The 21,179-nt window shown below is 48.8% G+C and overlaps 10 protein-coding genes and 1 non-coding gene across 11 annotated transcripts; 3 read left to right on the top strand and 8 right to left on the bottom strand.

Moving 5' to 3' along the window:
• Positions 1–437: 437 nt before the first annotated feature.
• On the bottom strand, positions 438–4,517 carry POJ06DRAFT_213608 (Nup133 N terminal like-domain-containing protein). The gene is made up of 2 exons (XM_056185488.1): positions 3,209–4,517; positions 438–3,156 (listed from the first exon to the last, which is right to left on the bottom strand). Exons 1-2 carry the CDS (start codon positions 4,335–4,337, stop codon positions 566–568), a joined length of 3,720 nt encoding a protein of 1,239 aa, XP_056041716.1. The 5' UTR covers positions 4,338–4,517; the 3' UTR covers positions 438–565.
• POJ06DRAFT_258991 (uncharacterized protein) lies at positions 4,508–5,818 on the bottom strand. The gene is made up of 2 exons (XM_056188321.1): positions 5,549–5,818; positions 4,508–5,491 (listed from the first exon to the last, which is right to left on the bottom strand). Exons 1-2 carry the CDS (start codon positions 5,720–5,722, stop codon positions 4,634–4,636), a joined length of 1,032 nt encoding a protein of 343 aa, XP_056041717.1. The 5' UTR covers positions 5,723–5,818; the 3' UTR covers positions 4,508–4,633.
• On the bottom strand, positions 5,819–9,389 carry POJ06DRAFT_258994 (uncharacterized protein). The gene is made up of 5 exons (XM_056188322.1): positions 8,973–9,389; positions 8,805–8,919; positions 6,514–8,752; positions 6,324–6,465; positions 5,819–6,271 (listed from the first exon to the last, which is right to left on the bottom strand). Exons 1-5 carry the CDS (start codon positions 9,270–9,272, stop codon positions 6,074–6,076), a joined length of 2,994 nt encoding a protein of 997 aa, XP_056041718.1. The 5' UTR covers positions 9,273–9,389; the 3' UTR covers positions 5,819–6,073.
• Positions 9,390–9,505: 116 nt separating this feature from the next.
• Positions 9,506–10,492, top strand: POJ06DRAFT_258995 (Pre-mRNA splicing factor-domain-containing protein). The gene has a single exon (XM_056188323.1). The coding sequence runs from the start codon at positions 9,614–9,616 to the stop codon at positions 10,415–10,417; it is 804 nt and encodes a 267-aa protein (XP_056041719.1). The 5' UTR covers positions 9,506–9,613; the 3' UTR covers positions 10,418–10,492.
• Positions 10,493–10,574: 82 nt separating this feature from the next.
• On the bottom strand, positions 10,575–11,438 carry POJ06DRAFT_226322 (NADP-dependent oxidoreductase domain-containing protein; the record flags this gene model as incomplete). The annotated part of the gene is made up of 1 exon (XM_056185728.1): positions 10,575–11,438. One exon carries the CDS (start codon positions 11,436–11,438, stop codon positions 10,575–10,577), a length of 864 nt encoding a protein of 287 aa, XP_056041720.1.
• Positions 11,439–11,893: 455 nt separating this feature from the next.
• Positions 11,894–13,737, bottom strand: POJ06DRAFT_200604 (CYTH-like domain-containing protein; the record flags this gene model as incomplete). The annotated part of the gene is made up of 5 exons (XM_056185198.1): positions 11,894–12,067; positions 12,129–12,241; positions 12,289–12,430; positions 12,484–12,768; positions 12,817–13,737. 5 exons carry the CDS (start codon positions 13,735–13,737, stop codon positions 11,894–11,896), a joined length of 1,635 nt encoding a protein of 544 aa, XP_056041721.1.
• Positions 13,738–14,402: 665 nt separating this feature from the next.
• Positions 14,403–15,072, bottom strand: POJ06DRAFT_200849 (uncharacterized protein; the record flags this gene model as incomplete). The annotated part of the gene is made up of 2 exons (XM_056185211.1): positions 14,403–14,805; positions 14,873–15,072. 2 exons carry the CDS (start codon positions 15,070–15,072, stop codon positions 14,403–14,405), a joined length of 603 nt encoding a protein of 200 aa, XP_056041722.1.
• Positions 15,073–15,430: 358 nt separating this feature from the next.
• On the top strand, positions 15,431–16,841 carry POJ06DRAFT_148066 (uncharacterized protein). The gene is made up of 6 exons (XM_056184630.1): positions 15,431–15,628; positions 15,675–15,786; positions 15,841–15,931; positions 15,987–16,077; positions 16,173–16,291; positions 16,342–16,841. The coding sequence occupies exons 2-6, from the start codon at positions 15,724–15,726 to the stop codon at positions 16,392–16,394; spliced, it is 417 nt and encodes a 138-aa protein (XP_056041723.1). The 5' UTR covers positions 15,431–15,628; positions 15,675–15,723; the 3' UTR covers positions 16,395–16,841.
• POJ06DRAFT_148027 (uncharacterized protein) lies at positions 16,842–18,313 on the top strand. Its single transcript, XM_056184629.1, has 2 exons — positions 16,842–17,855; positions 17,906–18,313. Exons 1-2 carry the CDS (start codon positions 17,288–17,290, stop codon positions 18,127–18,129), a joined length of 792 nt encoding a protein of 263 aa, XP_056041724.1. The 5' UTR covers positions 16,842–17,287; the 3' UTR covers positions 18,130–18,313.
• Positions 18,314–18,808: 495 nt separating this feature from the next.
• On the bottom strand, positions 18,809–20,801 carry POJ06DRAFT_259001 (carbon-nitrogen hydrolase). Its single transcript, XM_056188324.1, has 10 exons — positions 20,459–20,801; positions 20,218–20,404; positions 20,083–20,161; positions 19,996–20,022; positions 19,888–19,943; positions 19,811–19,833; positions 19,615–19,751; positions 19,484–19,556; positions 19,328–19,427; positions 18,809–19,260 (listed from the first exon to the last, which is right to left on the bottom strand). Exons 1-10 carry the CDS (start codon positions 20,642–20,644, stop codon positions 19,196–19,198), a joined length of 933 nt encoding a protein of 310 aa, XP_056041725.1. The 5' UTR covers positions 20,645–20,801; the 3' UTR covers positions 18,809–19,195.
• POJ06DRAFT_t66 lies at positions 18,825–18,898 on the bottom strand. Its single transcript has one exon. It is a non-coding gene; the product is annotated as a tRNA-Ala (tRNA).
• Positions 20,802–21,179: the final 378 nt, after the last annotated feature.

Below are 21,179 nucleotides of genomic sequence, written 5' to 3' on the forward strand. Positions count from 1 at the left end.
GAATCAAAACGGTCGGAGTTGTGCTCTATAACTAACGATGCTGTCGATAATACTAAAGGTGGCTGCACCGTTTTCAGGTATTCACATTTTCGTACATGGATAACTATGTTCTATGGTCAAGCAATGGAGTCATCGACATTATCCGTTAATTCTTCAAGCATCCTGTCAGATCTGGTCGACCCGTCAGTCCAAACTCTCATTGAGCTATTAGTCGACGTCTACTTGCACGTGGACACCTCTGCTTCCAATACCACTGATACTGTCTTATCTGGCGCAAGAATTCGACGACTATCAAACATACTTTTCGATCATCCTTGGAATTTCGATCCCGGCGTCAGAGTCGCGGAAGCTGTCCTGAAGCTAATTGGTGCTATCGTGGTCTTAACCAAGTTTCTTACAAACGTTGGACTGTTCAGACGTTGGTGACCATCCGCAATACTCGCAACAAATGCAATAATGCACAGAAGTTGTCTAATACTTTTGATACATGCCACAATATAATACATACATATACATCTTACACGCTGATTACGGCATCAGCCTAAAGACCCCTTAACGCAGATAGTTATCCATTATAATCCGCCGCTTTAACTATCGCCTCACATATATCCTTATATCCCAACGGACTCGCAAATTCATTATACAGAATCGACAAATTCAGCACCTTGCCATCCAATCTCTCCGCCAACTCGGCCCTCTTCTTTTCGTCATCCGCGAGGCGCTCATCCGTCTTCATTCTCCCCAAGATGTCATCTTGTATGAACGCAACAACGAGCTCATCCTGCGTCGTCTGCAGCAGCCGCAGCATCGCCTGCCGTTGTCCAGGCGGACAATAGCAATTGCAGAATCCCCGTGCGCGTGATAAGAACTCAATACGTTGACCAAGTGGTAGCTCAAAGTCCGACTGTGACAAGCGATACAGCACTTGACCTGCTTTGTAGAATTGGTCCTTCTTAGCGTAGAACAACCACAGCAGGTTCGCTTGTTCGATATTCGTGGCTGAGTTGCGCTCGAGGTAAGACTCGATATAGGGCGTATCGACTTCGAGCAGGCGGTTGGCCAAACCTCTTGAGACGAACCAATCATAGAACCAATAGTGGAACAGTTCATCACGCGAAGAGTACGCTACCACGTACGTTTCGGTCTGTAGCGCCGTAATCGGAAGTGGAGCTAATGTTTGAGTGGTGCCTCCTGGCGTCAGCAGCTGCTGTTGCTGCTGCTGAGAAGCTTCCGACTCAGCAACTTTGGCATCTACGTCCTCGCAGATGTCAAAAACCAGGTTGTAACATTGTGCTCGCACTTTATATAGCTCCTCTCGCGGGTCCAGCGCTGGCAATCCATCTGAAAAGTAGCCAAGGGCAAGGTTGCCTCGATCGGCCTCCTTCGCCGCCTTTAATACGACCTCTATGGCACCCGGATGGAAGTCTAACGACAACAACTCCTTAACAGCACCCTGCAAGTCTTCGAATGGGATGGTTCCAGCTGTCTTCTCGAGCAATCGCACACTTTCTCGGAGGAACTGCAACTTCATATCGGGATCCGTCGGCGCGACCGACTTTGCCTTATGCAGATATTCGATGGCCTTGAACAGGATGACGTCATCAGTCGAGCAAAACGACCCACACCTCTTTCTTAGAATATCTACAACTGAATCAACTGATCCGCCGGCTGTAATACTCTGATTCACAATAGCTGCTACGAGGTCTTTCGCGAGCTCAGTACCCTCACTCGTAGTGAAAAGGTCTTGAAAGGTGAGCTTTGATATTCGATTCTGCGTCTCCTCCAAAAGATTCGCCATGATTTCGTTCAACTTCCTCGGTTCTGCAGTCACCAGAGCGACGAAGGAAATACCTTCCCGAATGTTCACGATCAGCCGAAGGAGGGCGTACATTCCGCGGTGTTCGGCTTGCAACGCCAACTCGTCGCTTCTTCCACCACCAAATCCACCAAGAACCGTATCCGGGCCCGTCAGACCGTCTATGTAATTTCGATTTTGATCCAAAAAATCATACAGCTCGAAAAGGAGAATATGGTAGTTATTCAGGCTGTCCGCTGAGATATTGCTTGAGAAGGAACGAACCTGCTTCCCGTTGGCAGCAGATGCAGTCATCTTTAGTATCGGTGTACGCCAGATCGGTCGGACTATGCGGGCGATGTACATTCCCAAGCCGTCGAATCTCCCGCTAAGTTGAATGCTATCAATAGAGAGCTCTACCGCGCCGTAGTTATCATCTCGCACATGTGCCTTTCCACCATATTCAATGTATGCCCGTCGGGCCAATTCTCGAGCGTCCAATGGCCAGCGAGACGACGCCGCAATACTTAATGCCGTACAGCACGTTTCCCCACGGCCATAGAATTCAATGAATTGCCGCAGATTATTACTTTCTATGAATGTTTGCGCCATGTATCGCCTCGTATAAATATGCACACCAGTATTCGTCAACACAGCAACTTCTGCCGGAGGAAGGATGTACTGTCCACAGATTTCGTTACCGAATCCTTCTGGCTTATTCGACACCTGGAACTCCGGCGTTATTAGCTCTATAGCTTGCACGAATCCTTCAATATCAGCCCAAACTGCGTTCTCAAGAAACTGTGGCGCCGAAGGTGAAGTCATTGACTGTCTAAGGATTCTGCAGGTATCCGGTGCGGACGCAAACAATGAGTCCGATGTATCGCCCTCCTTGACTGCGAAGAAATATCCAGGCGCAAATATTTTGGACAGGCGGGTCTTTTTAAGTAATGCGGACGTCGATGGAGTCTGAGTGATCGCGTCTCGAGGTGGGAACCGTACCTGGATAACTTGCATAGTGGTTGGTGGCGCTGACTCGCTACTTGTGAATCCAAAACCGTACGTTCTAGCAGCTCGAAGGAATAATCGGCAGCCAGTAGAGGTGGTTGCCACAAGATGGATCTGTGTACTTTCTGCGGGATGGACGGGATGTATGGAGACGATAGTTGTGCTGCGAGGATCAAGGAGAGGCGAAGTCGCGTTGATCATTTGCAGATGAGATGAGAGGGAAGCGTATGTATAGGTGATAACCAATGCGAGATCTGTCGAGTTTGGCGTATGGTATGCTCGGAGAGTAGAACGCGACGACAGAGTGTAGACCAACGACCTGGTATCGTCAACCGCAATCTGGACAATGGTCTCTAAACGAGCGTAGGTCAGTATCTGAATCATACAAATGCAAACAGTACCCACCTGAATGACTTGAGGGCAAGATTGACGAAAGCACAGACGATGTTGAAAACGGGATCATCTTCGTAATTGGCGACAGCGCTCCCATGGACGGCGCAAATCCTGATAATCCGCCTTTGGTATGACAGACTTTTCCACACTTTCCTCGGAACCAACTCTCGGTGTTCGAATATGTGATCTCCCACATATCCGGTGAGCCGCGACTTGTGAAGAAAATTCTCCCTGTTTTGTGGCTTCCCGCAATTGAGTTGACATCGAAACCTTTGATTGAGACAGCCATGCCAGTGTCGTACAGTTGCAGATCATTGTTGGCAAAAGACACAGCAAGGACGTGAAACTCAAGTGGCGTCGCGAGTAGCAGCAAATGATTGATTGAATCAATAAATGTACCTTTTCGCGGCTTGACCAATTGTACTGATAAGATTGTATGGGAGAGATCTTCGAACGAAAGAAAATCTTGCCCACTTAGATAATTCCAGAAATATAACCGATTGTCAACCGTAATCCACGCACGCTGCAGTTGTGGGAACAAGCCCATTTTTGTGTAGCATTCGGTCCTATTGTATTGCTCAAAAATGATATCCGGAATATTTGAAATTCGCGTCCGTGCGAACGGAGTGAATGCTCCGGGGTCGGTCGGCCCAAACGGGTAGTCGGACAGCTGACTCTGCTGGATGATCCGGTCGAGATCGGGGTACCGACTATCTCTCTCAATGAATTCATTCACGTATCGATTTGCTATTTCAACTGGAGACTGTGGAGCCACTGTCGCTGCGTCTTGCTGTGCCATCGTAATGATCTGACCAGTCGGTGACGTTGCAACCACTGTCGTCTGCTGTGGTTGCTGCTGCGATTGTGGCTGCTGTGGCTGCTGCTGTTGCTGAGGATGCTGGCCGTTCTGTCCACGAAGAGGTGTCTGATACAGTTGCTGCTGGGACAGGCTTCTCGGAAACGACGCAGATCCATTTGGACCTGGCGTTGGTGTCTTTGGAAAGCCACCTGGTTGCCCGATTCCAGGCACTCCTGGACTCACACCGGCTGTCGACGAAACACTTGCACCCAGGCGCGATCCGCCAACAGGACCAGGAGCAGGAGTTGGAACAGTCGGATACATGGACGCGGAAAGTGACATCTTTTTGACTAAGATGTATCATGACCTGCGCGCACTCGGGTAGGCTCGAGGTCAATAGAATCGACATGAAAACACGACAGATTTTGTGCGCGAATGCCCTAACCCTTCGCGCGTCAAGTAACTGATGCTCGCTTGAAGTCGCGTAATGTTGAACGGGGGTACAACTTTTTCATCTCTCACTTCATTCGTGTATGGAAGCTAACTATGTACAAAACCTGCTAATCTCTTACACTTGATCCTTACTTATTCATGTATTTAACGTCGCTCTATCAGTCTCCCTCCATTTGCTATAAAACCTACAATCCCTTCTTCTCTCGCTCCGCTTTCTTCAATGCTCTTTTTCTAATAGTAATATGCATTTGCAAATTTTGATTCGACACAATGCTCGACCAAATTCCAACAGTATTTTCAATGAAGAACTGGAAAATCGCATGACTCCAGTACGGCGTGCTCGTAGCCGCGAGACCCTGCGCACCACGCTGCAGTCCGATGCTCGACAGCGTGCTTGCGACGAACATCTTCGGATTCGGAATTAATGCCGACGTTTTCCGGATCTTGCTCATGGCTGAGGTAACGAGGTAGGAAAGCACGAGTTCAACGTCGATGCCCTTGGGCTTCAATTCGGCGGCCAGAGCAGTGCTCCAGTGTTGCAGGAAGGCCTTGCTGCCGGAGTACACGGACAAATATGGAGTTGGCAACAAGCCCCCGAATGATCCCATAGTCAAAATTAGACCCTTCTTTTTCGCGATCAACTTCGGGACGACGAGTTTGGTGACCTTGAGGGTCGCAAGATTGTTAATCGTAACAATGTTTGTCAACTCGGCATCGTCCACCTCAGCAAACGGAACTGGGATCGAATGCGATTGCCCAACATTGTTAATCAATACGGTGATATCCAAAGGCTCAATCAACGCGGCCAGCGCGGTGTAGTCCGAGCTCTTGCTTTCGGCAAAGTTGAACGGAAGGATCTTGGTCTCCACTCCATATTTCTCCTTGATCTCCAAGGCAAGATCGACAAGTTTGGACTCGGTTCGTGAAACTAGTACGACGTTGAATCCCTTCTTGGCGAGTTGGAGCGAGAATTCTTTGCCGATGCCATCTGATGCACCAGTGATTAATGCCCAAGCGCCGTTACCGGCCCCGTATTTCTTTAACTACAGGTCGGTAATTAGCTGGAATCTGCTAAGTATTGCCGATACTATAAAACGCACATTCTTTCCGGACAGAACAAATAATTGAAGCAAAAGATTGATGGACTTAAGCCCAAATGAAACGTAGTTCACAAACCCGATGGCCGCAAAGAACAGAGACAAATACGCTACGAGTTTGCTGGATCCCAAGGCCGCCAGGTACGTGTCTAGGAACGGTCGAGATGAAATTACCATCGTGAAATACTAGATGTCTATTACCAGCCAATTGTGATGATAATAGACGTGGAGGGACGAAATCTTGGATATTGGGGGTGGTGGAAGTGTACGACTAAATGGGGTGAAATTCGCGTCCGCTCGTTGGCACCACCCAACAAACTAACGCTCATAGTCCAGCAGGCCTATCTCAAAATTGCCCGCACAGAATATCGTAACTGCTAAGAAGATACCTCAAAATAAAAATTAAAATGTTAAGATATGCGAGTACTACAAAACGGCGATTTTTACAAATAGTCCACGGTGCACCATAGCAAAGGTACGTTTTACTTGACAGATCATACAAAAATGAGCTCCTTCAAACCCGCCCTTCTAAGGCGACGCTGGTGCATACCGTGGCGTCTCTGGCTCATCTCCCCAAGCAGCAGGCGTTGCCGCCGCAATACCCGGCGTCTTCGCGTCGTACACTGCCGGCGTCGCCATGTCATCCCATCGGCCAGGTGTAGGCGCCGAGATATCGCCGGGTGTCGGGGCAGAAATGGCGCCCGGAGTCGGAGCAGCATTGTATGCCTAGTTTAACATTAACACCACGCATGAAGTAAAATCGGATCTAGATACTTACCCCGGGTGTACGTCCGTACGTCGGATCCTCCCACGGCGTGCGGGCCGTCGGCTCGTCGTTCCACGCATGGTCTTGAGCCCGAGGCGTCCTGCTACCCGTATCCCAAGCTGACCGGCCAGGAGTTCGCGCGCCAGGATTCCAGCTGTACCAAAGGTCAGCAATAAGTGGAAACATCAAAAAAGTAACTTACGCAGGTGTCCGATTGCCACTACTACCATAAGCTGGAGTCTTTCCACCGGCATTCCAAGCTGGTGTGCGGGACGACGACGCACTCCAAGCTGGCGTCCGTCCCCCATCCTGCGCTGCCCAGGCCGGCGTTCTCCCTCCGTTTGAATCACCAGATGTTGCCCAAGCCGGCGTCCTTGCTGGAGTCTGTCCGCCAAGCCAGCTAGGAGTCGTACCTCCTTGATACTGTGGCATAGGAGAAACGTTGCCATTCAGGAATTTCTTAGGCGTAACAAACTCTTCATAAGAAATTGTCTTGTTACCACGGGAATCCACAAATCCTAGCTTCGTCTTCTCGATTGATATGATCTTGCTCTTGGAATGCAACTCAATACGAGCGACAGCATCCGTTGCATCCTTAACAATACCCAAGAGTCCCTTATATGGACCCTGTCTAACTTTGACCGTCTGGCCAATAGTTCGATCTCGACCGCCTTGCCGTGGAATTGTCGGTGGCAACATACCTTGCTGTTCACCACCGATCTGCATTCTCGGGTTCATTTTGGTGAGATCTGGCCCGTTAGAACTGCCTGTGATCCTGCCTCCCTTAGCTGCAATGGCTGTGACGTTCCGCGTACGAACAAGAGACACTCCGGCATTCTCATTCTGGGACCGATCATGCAAGAATGCATATGTACGGTAAATGTGCAAAATCACACCCTGGCGACCCTCCCCATCCGTTTCCTTCACCGTGTCGCCTACTCGAATCTCAGAGCCGTTGCGGTCAGTAGCGAATGAAAACTTATTATCCACCTTCATAGTAATAGCCGACGGCAAAATCGTCTGCGCAGCACCGTTAATATCCAAAACCCTGAATGCGTCTCGCTCAACTTTTATAATACACGCCACATTATTGGCACTAAGCTGCACAAGATCGTGAATCTGGTACTTTCCAAGTGAATTCCTGCCGCCAATATCCGAAGCTTCTTTCAAATCTTTCGAAAACACCGTGATCTCAGCCATGGACAAGTCGCCGATAATGGTTACGACATCGTCCTTAATCCGAACGACCATACCAGTTTCATCTTTGTATTTTCCGCCAATAACTCGCACATGATCACCCTGGTTGAATTTTTTCCTCAAACTCTTGGATGGGATTTCAACAAGCTGTCCCTTCAACCCTTCAGTTTCAGCGCGCAGAGAGACAATGTCTCTGTCAATGGAGACCACTCGGCCATAAACACCAGTCTGCTCGCCTTCATGGACTTCGACGTGGTCACCAGGCTGGAACGTAGCATTGGATGAGGCCTGCTTGAGACTCAACGCCAAGGATTGCAAATCGATTCCTTCGTCGTCGGCAGTGGATGAGAACTTTGTGACTTCCTCAAGTGTCGGTTCGACGTTCTCAGTGATTAAATGAGCTATCCTGAAATCCTTGATCAAATATCCATTGATATATTCTTCGCCCTGGAAAATGTAGTGATTATCCTTTGCTTGTCGCTGCTGCCAATTCTTGGGATCGCTCATACGCGCCTCCATAGGTGAAAACAGTCTTGCCGCCGGTCTCGAAGACAATTTGGCAGAACGTTTCCGTTTACCATCAATACCTGCCTGTCCGAGAATTTCTTGCGTCCGACCGTAATCTAATCGCGGAACAAGTTTCAACTGCGCTTCTAAACCGTTTTCACTGAGATCTTCTACAACCGCGAGATCGCCCTGGTACTTTCCTCGCTTGATCCGTACGTACGATCCCGGGACCAGTTCGACATCGGACCCCTTGTTGACACGCAAAAGATCCGTGTATTCTGGAATTGGAACCAGAATCATTTGTCTAGCATAAACGTTCACGATACCCTTCAATGCGTACTCCACGTCTGTCATCTTCCGTGCCTCGACGTAGACATATCCAGAGAAATTATCACGTTGGAAGGCTGACAAGATTTCCAAAGGATGATTCGAATATTGCAAGCTCGCTTTCTTACGCCAAATTGTTCGAACGATCGCTTTCTCTTTTCCAGGCTTACATCGGATACCCCAAATGTTTGGATCATTCACGGATGGAACGAGCAATCGCTGGGGAACCACGTTCATCTCACCGCGATATTTAGACGCAGCTGAGCGACCGTATTTCTCACGGTATTCCGACGCGAGACGCTCAGCGTCAGCTTCTGCAATAGCAGCGCGCTGCCGGTCAACTTCGCGGTGGAGCCTGTCGTCTACTCGTCCGAAATCACCTTCCTGACCTTCGTCCTGAATGAAACCATCTATATGGTCTTAGCCTCCGTAGTTCAACACACTACAAGCAGATACACCCACCTTCTCGGCCAAGCTCGTCTTCGTCCTCTTCTAACTCTTCCTCGTCTTCGTCGACCTCGGCCTCGACATCAAGGAATTGATTCCGTCGTTCGCGACGAGGTCTTTTCCGTCGTCTCTACAAGGCAAATTAGCAATCTTTCCGCGGTTGAATTTCAACGGTTATCGTACGGTTCCATCCTCTTCGACTTCAGACTCTTCATCTTCTTCATCCTCTTCATCGTCCTCATCCTCGTCATCCTCATCGTCCTCATCATCTACGTCGCCACCATCAAGGTCTTGATCACCACTTCGCGGTCTCTCAGCGCCACGACCTCCAGAATTCCCACGATCTTTGCCACCATCGCCCTCATCATAGCGATCTATTTCACGGGGCTGCTCCTGCCGTCGTGGCAACTCTTGCTCCTCCTCGTCGTGCCGAACCCCGTCCTCCTCCGGATCAGAATCAAACATATTCTCAAGCGCCGACATATTCAATTCCCTCGTATATTCCGGGTGGCGGCACAGAAACAGACTACTAGCGTAATTAAAGTAGAATTAAAGGAACTTGGATGCAATGTGCAATGATCCAGAAAGACTTAACAGAGGTCTGATATTCAGAAGCAGGCATATTCATTGAGTCTGGCTGCCCTAACCTGTGACATGAGTGACGAGACTACTAGTGCTCCCCTAACCCGCACTTTGCTGAACCTGTCCAAACCGTCGTCGCCTTGCATTCTTAGCATTTTCGCGACTTCCTTCGAAATATACCGCATTTCGTGAACTGCTACGACATTATCTTTTGTAAATTTTCTATTAACACCTGTACGACAATGGGAGGCGATCTCAATCTCAAGAAATCCTGGCATCCAGGATTGATGCGCAACCAAGAAGCCGTCTGGAAGCGGGAACAAGAAGCCCTTGAAGAGCGCAAGAAAATCGCAGAGCGGCAGCGCGAAATTCAAGAAGAACGTGAGCGGAACGAGTTACAAGCACTTCAAGAGGCAGCTGGTGGGAAAAAGCGGGTGGATAGGGTCGAGTGGATGTATTCTGCACCCCAGGGTGGCAACATGGGAGTCACATCTGAAGTCGAGGCTTTTTTGATGGGAAAGAATACGGTTGAAGAGTTACTGAATCAGAGTGAAGGCATGGGTTCATTAAAAGAGGAGGCTGATTCATTTATGCAAGGGTCGAGTAATTCAAATAGTTCGAAGGATATTGCGAGCAAAGTTCGCGAGGATCCGATGTTGGTCGTCAAGAAGGAACAGCAGGCACTGGTGAACGCGATTCGACATAATCCACAACGACTGAAAGAACTCATGGCAGCAAGAGGCCGGCATGAGAAGCTAGAGCCTAGTGGTCGGGTGGAAAAGACATCTTATCGGAATAGTGGCTCTGGTTATCACTCTCGCGTGTCGCATTCGTCGCGGGATGACAAGTACAGTTCTCGTCCGAGTCAGCACCACCATCATAGTCATGATAGGGCTCGGGAGCGTGAGAGAGATTACGGCCGAGACCGAGTCAGGCCCCGAGATCTGGGCCACCGAGATCGAGAATACGGTGATCGGGATCGAGATTACCGGGACCGAGATAGAGATCGAGATCTGGACAGGAGCCGAGATAGACGACGCGAGTAATGTACATATGATAAGCAAATAATACAATAAAGATTGTGATTCTTGAACCTGCGAGTACGGCATTTGCTGCTCATAGTATGGATAATTTCAGGACATTTATTCAGAATCAATGCGCATTAACCTCTAACATACAAAACCAGTTAGCTACAAATGCTATCTAAGGAATGTACTTGTGACCCCAGTATGATCTGAAATGCTTCTTGCTACCCGCGTCATCGATCTCCTTCACCTCCTCAGACGTGAGCTCGAACCCATCGAGGTCCAAGTTAGTCTTCTGTCGAGCGACGTTGGCGGACGTGGTGACGGGGAGAATACCCCGCTGGATGACCCACTTGAGTATGATCTGACCAGGGTCGCGACCGTACTTGGCGGCGAGCTTGTTGACGACGGGATCAACAGGACCTCCCTTGGCAGCAGGCGCGAGCGGGATGAGGGGTGTGTATGCCTCGACGATAATACCGTTCTTCTGGCAGTAGTCGACGATGCCTGGCGTCTGATTCTGGAGATACGGGTTGAACTCGATCTGATTGATAGCGACCTTCTCTTTCGCGTCCTTCAGTCGTTCCAGGTCGGCGATGGCGAAGTTGCTAACGCCGATGTCCTTGATCTTTCCCGTGCTCTTGAGCTCTGATAAAATGTGCCAGGCAGTTTCAATAGAGATTCCATGAGACTTTTCGTCAAAGAAAGGGGCATGGATAAGGTAAAGGTCGAGGTAATCGAGCTGCATGAGTTTGAGGGTCTCTTCGAATGCTGCGCGAGGGTTGGCGATCTTCGGGAAGATCTTGCCGGTAACGAATATCTGGTCGCGCGGGATACCGGACTCCTTGATGGCCACGCCAATCTCGGCCTCGGTGCCGTAGACCTCAGCGCCGTCGATATGGCGGTAGCCGACCTTGAGGGCCGACACGAGCGCGTCGACGACATTACGGTCGATCGTTGGGTCGCCAGACTTATACCACTTTGTGCCGGTGCCGAAGCCGGGCACGGGCATTGTTGCGCCGGAGGGAAGCGTGAAGGTCATTACAGTGGAAGAGTGTGAGAACGAACGTAGAGAGGTGGAGGCCAATTGCTGCAGGCGGCGGAGAGCAGACATGAACTGTTAAGAAGCATGGCGTCGACTTCGATTTATGGTCTCTGAAGTTGTGGTATGTGCTCGCTGCAAGTCCCTACTTGAACCCGGAACGAACATTTACGCCATCTCGTAATCAGAGGCTAAAAGTTTACCTCTAATGCCCGCTATGTCCGAGAACCCTGCCAATCATGGCGCCGCACTCAATTCGAGTCGTAGTCTCTACCACAATTATTATCAGTCATGGATCGTCGCATTATTGACGGGAACACGATTTTTACACTTAGAGTTTTGAAGCACCGGGATATAGTACTAACAACAGTAATAATATACAAGCCAAGTCAATAGTGGCAAATACATCTGGATCTCATAACGTTCCCTCGCTAATCATACACTACCGTTTCATGCTAAGTCCTATTCATGAGTTCTACCCCGCCTCTGCGTACCAGGATCCGCACATTGTCCAAAAATCTGCGGATACCCTCCTCGTAGTCGTCGTCCAGTATGCCGGACTTTATTCGGGCAATGTGCTGAAGCGTGTCCTTTATGCCCAACTCAACCTCCAATTCATGTGTCTTCCTCTAACTCAGACTATTAGTATCTTCTCGCGATATTAATAAAGACAAGATGAGCAGAACATACATCTGGTGCGGTCACCTGGGTCAGATCTATCTGACTATTTTGATGAATGTAACTAACTCTATCCTTGACGCGCTCGTTGCTGAGTTTATCTTGCGGCGACGGTTCCACCGTTTCTGCGCCATTAGTAAATCGTACTGATCATCGTTTGACACAGACATACCTGGTCTTTCAATATTCAGCGAGATTCGGATATCATACTTCGAACCAGGACAATAAATCATCAAGTCACGGACGCGAGTCTTCACTATCTTCTGAAGAACTTCCTCTGTCTTCAAATCGATTGATACCCGTAATCTTTCAGTCTAAACTTTGTTAGCAACCCAACTCACCTAAACCGAAACCAATTTGACCCTACCCGCCGATTCGGTGAATTGAAACTTCCTGGCGGCTGTGGCATGCTGTAAAAAATGTCCTTCTGTTTCGTGTGAGAGTACCTGATCGGTGTCTTCCACTTCTCTGATTTTTGCAAGCATGTATTTAGAAATACGTTGTAGGCTTGATGCTGCACACTGCCGACGTCGGACTCAAACTCGATTGCGCCGGCAAGCATGTCAGTATTCAGTAACGTCTCGGTGTCGACCGGCAATGACAAGCGTTGCCGTGTCTGTTTTGACATGATGCTTCCAATTTTCGCCTCGATCTACCAAACCATTAGCAAACCACAATGGAAGAACAAATACGTAATTACCTCAAGTTGATTCTGCACATCTGGGGCCATGTCAGCCACGTTGGCGTATATCCAGCTCGACACCCTTCGCGTCAAATCCTCGTACGGCTCCACATTCGTAAACGTGCCATACCGTTCCCTCCTGGTCGCCGACCCATTTTCGTCGTGCACGCCGTCCTCCCTCGGAAACACCCGTGTTGTCGATTCTGGTGACGGCGCTTTCGGCAGGGGCCCGTTTGCAAACTCCTTACTACCATTATTCACACCGTTGCCGACAATGTTGTACACCGATCTCCAGTCAGAGGTCCATTTGCGAGCATATATAGGCGGGGAGTTGTATCGTCTGGGCTTATTCTTCGGCTTCTTTGGCTGCGTGACTGCTTCCAGCTTCGGCTTTACCCGCGACGGTGCGGGACTATCTCTGTTCTTGATCTCGCGGTTAGTCACTTCCGGCGAGTTCATGGTGCTCAAAGCCGGACTCTCATCCTTGATCTCACTGCTGCGATTCCCATTCGCAGTGGTCCCGGTCGACGACACGCTTCCCCTCCGCGACGGCACGTCTTCGGCGGCAGTGATACTCGTGATACTCATGCTCCTACTCCGTGCACTCAAAAACGGCGGTGGTGGTTGCCCCGACGCGGTGGTAGGTGATGATGCCTGCACCAGCAGCGACCGCGTCACCATCGTCGGCGACACCATCGGAGAAAGTGCGGCGCGCAACATCGGCTGTGTGGGTGTTCCGGTAACAAGTGACGACGTGGATGATGTGATGGTAGGAGATGCAATCTGCGGCGGGGTGTCTGGCGGGTCCAGCAAATCGGCAATTGATGACGTCCGGCGAGGGGGATGTGGAGGAGGCGGCGGTGGCGGGGCAAGCGGTGTTCCGGAGGGCGAGGACCGCGAATTGGCGCTGTCTGCGTTGATTATGGAGCGCAAGTCCATTGTTTCAGGAGAATGGTCGGGTCCTTGGTGTCGGGCGTCTTGATGGGAGTCGCGATATTTGCCAGCCGAGAGGTTTTGAGGATTGGTTTGAAACTGTAGAGCGTGGTTCAGGTTTAAGGTTGCTTCATTTCAAGCCCTATGAAACCAGATGCCGGTTCAGCAATTTTGAACCATGGCTGTATGTCCTCTTGCGAGTGATACATGACTTGGTCCTTTACCAGTTTATTTTGCCTCACAGATATTAAAAGTGCATACGAGTATTTGTGAATTGCGTGGACTGCGGACTTACACTAGTTGCCGTGACGTATACATGTGCATGTCGACTACTATTGAAAGCAAAATCATTGTTCACAATTGAAATGTTTAAGCAGGCTCAACAAACATAGCTTGCTCTCCCAAACATGGAAACCTGGAACTGGAAGATATGGTAGCCGGTTAACGGATATCTACTTCTTTAGGTGCCGCTACGTTCGCCAATCGATTTAATCGGCAATACTGTCCTCTGAAGGTACAATTCAACTTGCACATTAGAACAAGTGGCTGCATAGCCGCCGTGCTTCGAATATACTCCGATCTTTTCTCTCCAGGCTACTCTATACAATGTCTCGTCGCTGTCGGTCTTGTCCGTCGTCGCAATAATGTTATCCCGACACTCCACCGGTGATCTACGTAATCACGCATAACCATCCCAACCATCCATAAAATAACCAGACGGGGTACATTGCCAAAACAACTCTTCCCTCACGCACGCCCGCCCCTTTCAACGTCCGCATAGAAGCAAACAACGACCACGCCACCAATGCAACGACAATTGGGAATCGAATGAGCATACTTTTAACAATAAGTGAGAAAATAGCGCCGGGGACGAGCGGGAAAAGCGCGTAGCCGAGAATACAGACGGCGTGAAAGAACGAGATCGAGCCGCCGAGAAGTTTGATGTTGAGTGTCACGAACGCTTCCGCGATCCATACGAATGCGAAGACGCCAGAGAATACGAGAGAAGTTTGTTGCGCTGGTGCGGAAATTGAGAGAGCAAGAGAAAGGAAGAGACAGAAAACAAGTGGGCCCCTATATTTAACAGCATGTCAGAATGCTAGACTTGTAATTTAAGTGGCAGCAATCCAACCGCACTCACCATAGATCCCACTCGCGGATAATTTGACCGCTTTCAACGTCGACATTAGCATCGACTTTTGGATAAAGTACCTGTTTCACTCTCCGGCCGACTGCTCGGACGTCGCGCATCAATGTCTCGAGGACCGGCTCATTAAGGGTATCGCCGCCGGAGAATCGCCGATCTTGGATTTGGTCGCCCGCCAGCGTATTTGTGTTCATGTACAATGACTGTGGAGTAATTTGTCCCTGCGGATACGGTCCAGAGGAAGACGATGCCAATGGAGGCGTTGGTCCTGACGCAGCCGGCGTATATGGAGGCGGGCCGGAAGGAGCTGGTGACGGCTGCCGCAGCTGCTGTGGCTTGGACGTACTTGATGACGGCAGCAGACTCGCTGAGTCAACGTCTGGTTCAACAGTGCGATTGTCGTAAGACATTGTAACGTTCAGTTCAATCACTGGGCAATTGTGCCTGCTTTTTCGATGCTGTTAAGACTGGCTGCAGTCCTGCTTTTGGATTTGGTTGGGTTGCATGTGCGTGCGGCCACGAAGGGAGGTTTGGCAGCCGGTGCACTAAACGTCGCATGATGCGATTAGTGCGCACTAACTATTTCTCCGCGTGCCCGAACTGGCACAACCATAAAATCACATGCGCATGCAGTGCTGGAGGAATTTTGGCCCAAAAACTGAGAGAGATAGAGTGTACAGCATATCTCAGTACCCTTTATTTAGTACAAAGCTGGTGGTACTGTTCACATTTCAGCCTACAATTGTTTAGGTAAAGCCTACTAGAGACGACGTCAAAAGAACTGCTAATGATTTAGTGACAGATCCACGCTCCGTCGAAGTTGTCGTGCAAACCTTATCAGGTAAATGTTCGACTATAGTGACTACCTGCCACAAGCATCGGGTTTACTCCCTAAGTGGCTCTTATTTGTAACAAGAATGACAATTGTTGGAATTGTTCCTTGTAGTGCTAAATGCAGATAGATCTCGGTTGTTTCGGCCTTCAATTCTGCACAGTCATATTTCGGCGGTCTTACACTAACCCGGCGCGTATATGAGGCGAATTCGGCGCAAGGTTGGTTTTGCGTAGCGTGCTGGATGGAACTGGATAGGCTGATGATGAGCGACAGTGACCGGATTGTCGGCGCGAACGTTTGGAACATGGACATTTCTCACTTCTGTTATTCGATTGTATGGCGCATATCACATCAATGACCCAGCGTATGTATAGATTTAGTCTTGCAGATTAGCTTGAATGACAGTGAAACGCTGCTACCAGCCGACATCTGTGTGACGCCGACTAACATCAGTTCCAGCGTGTACGATATCACGTACGCGACTTATATTGTTGCGCTCATGCACTTCTCATCCGAATGGATTATCTACAAGACTGCCAAGCTCGGAAAGGGCCTCGCCGGCCCACTGATCGTGTCTAGTACGTTTTGTATTGTCTACAGAGAAAGTGCATTGCTAACGACTTATTAGCGACGACCTTAGTTTGGATGGGTCTTCAGAAGAGCTACTACCTTAGCCAGTAGTAGAGTTCTTGTGCGCACGATGAATAGATGAGGGTCTTAAGCCTGCTGTTTTTGTCTGTTAGTAAGAGTGCCAAGCTAGATTGGTTATTGATAAGAGGCCAGCCATTACCAAACTGCCAATCCCGGAAATAAAAAGCAACGACGAGCCGATGACAAGAACGCAACCGGACTCTACGGCCCCTGAGACCTTCCTTACACAAGTCAACAGATGGGCGATTGTCTGTGAAGATTGCTTATTTAGCAGCAAGTGACTTATTACGAATCAGCCCGTGCTAGCCGAGCTTTCGACAGCATATCACCGAAACAGATCGCCTGCACACGCGATGCAGCACTACTGACTTCTAGAAGCCTGCTCATATGTTCCGCACTATTAGATTAATAAGTTGATGGTGCATACATACACATGAGTGCCGTGCCCGAACTCAGCAAGATAGCCCGGAAGAAGCCCGGAAGACGCCGTTCGCCGCAGTGCGCCAAAGTGCGGCAACAACACTGTCGTCATTATAACATTGCGATCTAGTAGTGAATCGTGACCATGACGTCATCGAGCTTGGGTGACGTGCGGCGCGTGGTGAGATTCTATCCGGCAGGGTAACCAAGGTCGGCACGCGCCACTATTTGAGTCGCACCCGATTCTTGCTTCTTCGAGTCGCTGCGTGCCAGGCGGATAAGTACATCATCGGCCTGCTAACTCTTGACGCTCGTCTCCTCCGCCTGCTTCCATCGTCCTGGTTGGCTCTATATTCTCCTATTGCCCGATTTCAACTCATTTCACTACTTAGCGCAGCTTAGTACCCGGTAGATTCTCGGCTTCGTATATCTTGGCCAACTACCCCGCATTCTCCTTCCGCCATACAAAGTTTTTCTCAGCACCACAAGTGCAGCACCACACAATGGCACGTCTTCCAGAGCACGTCCTCATCCGACCGCTGGGCTTCGCCGATCTCGACCAAGTCGTCAAACTAGAGTCACACACGTTTCCATCCAATGAGCGCGCTGGCCGCGAGAGAATGCGTTACAGACTGCACGCGGCCCCTGAACTGAGTTCCGGAATGTTTGTTCGTGTCCCCTCAAAGAAAGGACGCTGCATTAAGAAAGACTGCTCCCGCGCACAACGCAGCCGCAGTTCTGATTCGGCCTCGAGTACATCCTCGGACTCATCGTCTGGTAGCTCGAGTTCCCAGTTACCTGCATTGTCGTTTAGGCGGCTGAACGGATCGCTGGCTGAAGATATTGAAGATGACGACGAAATCAACGTCACCGCATGCCCACGATCGAGAGAGAAGCTTATTGCGTTTGTTATTGGCACAAAGTGTGCGGGTGAATACATCAGCGACGATGCACTCGCGATTCCTGAAGTTGACAAGCAGGGGCATCGCAAGACCACGGAAGGCAACGACAGACGAGGACACGTCGAGACGGGCAACACTATCGCTATTGAGTCGATCTGTGTTGATCCTGGTATGCTTTCTCAAGCGTCAACTTGGTCACATCCGCTAACAATGTTATAGACTACCAAGGTATGAAACTCGGGACCACGATCCTCCGCGATTTTGTCCAACGCATGTCGACACAAGCTGTTGCTGAGCGTATCACTCTTCTTGCCAGACAGGACATGATTCCGTTTTACGAGAACCTCGGCTTTTATAATGCCGGGTCCAGTACCGTCAAATTTGGGGGCGGTGGATGGAATAATCTTTGGATGAGCCTCGAGGATGGCGAAGTGGACGATTAAATCACTAGTGATAATATAACGTTGTACAGCTTCTTTGCATAGAATTAGGGATTTTTTATTGGCTTGCTGGAATTAATACTCGCTGGCGTTATGGTTTCTTCGGCTTTTGCTTCTTGTCCTATTACGTCATGTATACATGTACAGCCCTTGATCGCATGTTGTGTTGATTTGTACATAGGAATTATCAAACGACAAGCTGTTCGTTTGGTATGCATATAAGAGGTTGGCAAAATGCTTTACTGGTCTGTACTGAGATGAAGTGACAAATGTACTGAGTATCTAAGATTTTGCACACATCAACCTCGAAATGCATACGTGCCCTCTAACCCAGAAAAGAGGGCTGTCTATTCATAGTAACTGGCAATAATTAGGGATTTTTTATTGGCTTGCTGGAATTAATACTCGCTGGCGTTATGGTTTCTTCGGCTTTTGCTTCTTGTCCTATTACGTCATGTATACATGTACAGCCCTTGATCGCATGTTGTGTTGATTTGTACATAGGAATTATCAAACGACAAGCTGTTCGTTTGGTATGCATATAAGAGGTTGGCAAAATGCTTTACTGGTCTGTACTGAGATGAAGTGACAAATGTACTGAGTATCTAAGATTTTGCACACATCAACCTCGAAATGCATACGTGCCCTCTAACCCAGAAAAGAGGGCTGTCTATTCATAGTAACTGGCAAAAAATATATGGACAACACCGGAATCGAACCGGGGACCTCCCGCATGCTAAGCGGATGTGATAACCAACTACACCAGATGCCCGTCTCCTTAAACAAGGAACCCTAAATCGGCCTAATAGGCCTTTCGTCGCAAATTTATATATTTACGCCATAACTGCAAGCCACTTTAACAATTTCAGCCGTCGATGTACCCTAACCCGACGAGCATGAACAATGTGTTCAGGAATTCATCTGGAGAAGCTATTGGCCGAGGTGTAGTTCTTGTAGTATTAAGATTAACCTAAAGTTAAGTTCTCGATTATGCTCCCCGACTGTCGTTCAGCTCTATCGTGATGAAACAGGTGAATGTGACGGTAAGCTGCTACATACAGATTGCTTTCTACACATTGTAACCATAGACGTCTACGCCTCGCCTCTGCTGCCATAATGGCATATCTGCACGTACTATATTCATAGACTTAGTGCTCCCCATCTCAAATATCCGGTGTATAACTTCAGTCGGATAACATACCTTTCTCGACTACTTCTAAATCGATATCCGCAACGCATATTCGTGGCAGAGAGTCTGTATCGGGGCACTGAGCAAGTATTGTTCCCCATGGATCAATAATCTAGATACAATATTATTACCCAGGTACTGCTAATTACCCAAACTAAGGTCACGCACCATCGCGTGTCCCCAGCTTCGTCGCATGCCTTCTCGATCGTGTGCCCCTACTTGTGCGGCCATTATCACATATCTGTAAAGAACATATCAAACTCGATCCGCTTACTAATTCTAAACTCATGCTATATTACGTTTGTGTATCAACGGCGCGAGCCCGGCCAAGTAATTCCCAGTGAGCTTGACCTGTTCGAACAGTGAACGCGGATGGATATGTTATGATGTCTGCACCGAGCGTACGTAACCGCAGCGCGTGTTCTGGGAATCTAATCTATAGAATACGTTAGCATGATACGTCTAGTGGTCGTGAAAAGATAGTATCAGACGTACGTCGTAACAAATTGCGTAACCAACTACGATCGATTAAGCGTTAGAATACACATTGGAAAACCAGAACAATTGCTTACTCTTGCCAAGCGGGCTATCAAATGGCGGAAGAACATCTTGACCTGGTTGAACTGACCTGGTTTACATTAGCGGACTGAAAATGTGCTCGACGGTTTGATCATGCTTGCCTCGATTCCATTAATAGCGGTCCATTCCTGTACGTTTGTAAGCGTCTAAACCAAGATAATCGAATGTATCATGTGGAGTCCACTTACTTCAGATTCACGTCAAAGAGATGCAGTTTCTGATACCGCTGCGTGATCTCTCCTCTAGAATTAATCCATAAGAGCACATCTATTCCGTCGTCGTCAATTCTTTCCTTTATTCGCTCAGTCGCAGATTTCTCGTACTTTTGCAACGATCTTCGTTTTCGACCGACTCGTGAATTCCAACACTGACTTCCAACGATGTCTCCAAATTTCTTAATTCTTCTTGAATACCAATTACAAACTCTGATTGTTCAATTGGCCTCGCTAATGCGACTGTTTCGGCTGGTGATCGTGCGATATAGTCAGATGCCTCGGGAAGGAACAACACCTGTTCACCCGTCACATCAGTACAATCCCATTCCAGACCAAGTGACATGCATACCTTCGCACCTGCTTCGACAGATTGCTGAATTAAGCTCTTCACGCTGGCGAGATTCTCGGCCATGGATCCAGTCGAGCAGAATTGGCCGGCCGCTGCAAGCGTCATTATTTCCCGCCCGATGTAATGAGGAATTCTATATTGGGAGATGATTTGTCGAGTTAGACTGAGTCTGGTACTGCGGAACATCCAAAATTGTAGAGTTTATGCTGTAGCAATGGTGACTAAAATAGTTCCATCTTAACGGAGTTTACTGGTGGAGCCAATCTTCTGTGGTAATTAATACTTCGTTTTGTGAACAAGCGGGCTCTCCAAGAGCTTACAGTTTTCAGGATCCGGACTAACTATACATTGCACAAAGGACAACTCTAAAACTCTAAACTTGCATTGATACTTCTTACTCCTCAGAAAGAGATTGGCGCAATTAAGAATAACAGCCGTAGTTTTATAGGTATATTGCATGAATCATCACGGATGCGGCGCAGTTCTTACGCAGGTAGAGTTCATGGTTGGAATAATGTAAAATCCCTACAATTCCGGTTGTAGATTTGCGCACACACATTCCGACTACTAGATAATGGTCGTGGATGCAAGAGCTATATTTATGCCATAGCGGAGCCAGTTGCTTTTACTTCGAGATCAAGTATCAGGATCCACCTTACATCATCACCTTTTCCCTCATATATTATGATACTGATACGATTCTGGTAAATACACAATGACA

Source organism: Lipomyces tetrasporus (genome assembly GCF_029532465.1).
Source record: "Lipomyces tetrasporus strain NRRL Y-64009 chromosome Unknown POJ06scaffold_9, whole genome shotgun sequence".
NCBI lineage: Eukaryota > Fungi > Ascomycota > Lipomycetes > Lipomycetales > Lipomycetaceae > Lipomyces > Lipomyces tetrasporus.

Excerpts from the sequence above, each read along its gene's own strand:
- POJ06DRAFT_213608 (XM_056185488.1), bottom strand. The coding sequence starts at position 4,337 with ATGTCACTTTCCGCGTCCATGTATCCGACTGTTCCAACTCCTGCTCCT. Across the intron at positions 3,157-3,208 it reads CTTGCCCTCAAGTCATTCAG|AGACCATTGTCCAGATTGCG; the intron begins GTGGGTACTGTT and ends ACGCTCGTTTAG.
- POJ06DRAFT_258991 (XM_056188321.1), bottom strand. The coding sequence starts at position 5,722 with ATGGTAATTTCATCTCGACCGTTCCTAGACACGTACCTGGCGGCCTTG. Across the intron at positions 5,492-5,548 it reads TTGTTCTGTCCGGAAAGAAT|TTAAAGAAATACGGGGCCGG; the intron begins GTGCGTTTTATA and ends ACCGACCTGTAG.
- POJ06DRAFT_258994 (XM_056188322.1), bottom strand. The coding sequence starts at position 9,272 with ATGTCGGCGCTTGAGAATATGTTTGATTCTGATCCGGAGGAGGACGGG. Across the intron at positions 8,920-8,972 it reads AAGTCGAAGAGGATGGAACC|AGACGACGGAAAAGACCTCG; the intron begins GTACGATAACCG and ends TTTGCCTTGTAG. Across the intron at positions 8,753-8,804 it reads AGACGAGCTTGGCCGAGAAG|ATGGTTTCATTCAGGACGAA; the intron begins GTGGGTGTATCT and ends AAGACCATATAG.
- POJ06DRAFT_258995 (XM_056188323.1), top strand. The coding sequence starts at position 9,614 with ATGGGAGGCGATCTCAATCTCAAGAAATCCTGGCATCCAGGATTGATG.
- POJ06DRAFT_148066 (XM_056184630.1), top strand. The coding sequence starts at position 15,724 with ATGTTCGACTATAGTGACTACCTGCCACAAGCATCGGGTTTACTCCCT. Across the intron at positions 16,078-16,172 it reads TATCACATCAATGACCCAGC|CGTGTACGATATCACGTACG; the intron begins GTATGTATAGAT and ends CATCAGTTCCAG. Across the intron at positions 16,292-16,341 it reads CGGCCCACTGATCGTGTCTA|CGACGACCTTAGTTTGGATG; the intron begins GTACGTTTTGTA and ends ACGACTTATTAG.
- POJ06DRAFT_148027 (XM_056184629.1), top strand. The coding sequence starts at position 17,288 with ATGGCACGTCTTCCAGAGCACGTCCTCATCCGACCGCTGGGCTTCGCC. Across the intron at positions 17,856-17,905 it reads GTCGATCTGTGTTGATCCTG|ACTACCAAGGTATGAAACTC; the intron begins GTATGCTTTCTC and ends ACAATGTTATAG.
- POJ06DRAFT_259001 (XM_056188324.1), bottom strand. The coding sequence starts at position 20,644 with ATGTTCCGCAGTACCAGACTCAGTCTAACTCGACAAATCATCTCCCAA. Across the intron at positions 20,162-20,217 it reads AAACGAAGATCGTTGCAAAA|ATGTGCTCTTATGGATTAAT; the intron begins GTACGAGAAATC and ends ACGACGGAATAG. Across the intron at positions 19,557-19,614 it reads CGCGCCGTTGATACACAAAC|ATATGTGATAATGGCCGCAC; the intron begins GTAATATAGCAT and ends TGTTCTTTACAG.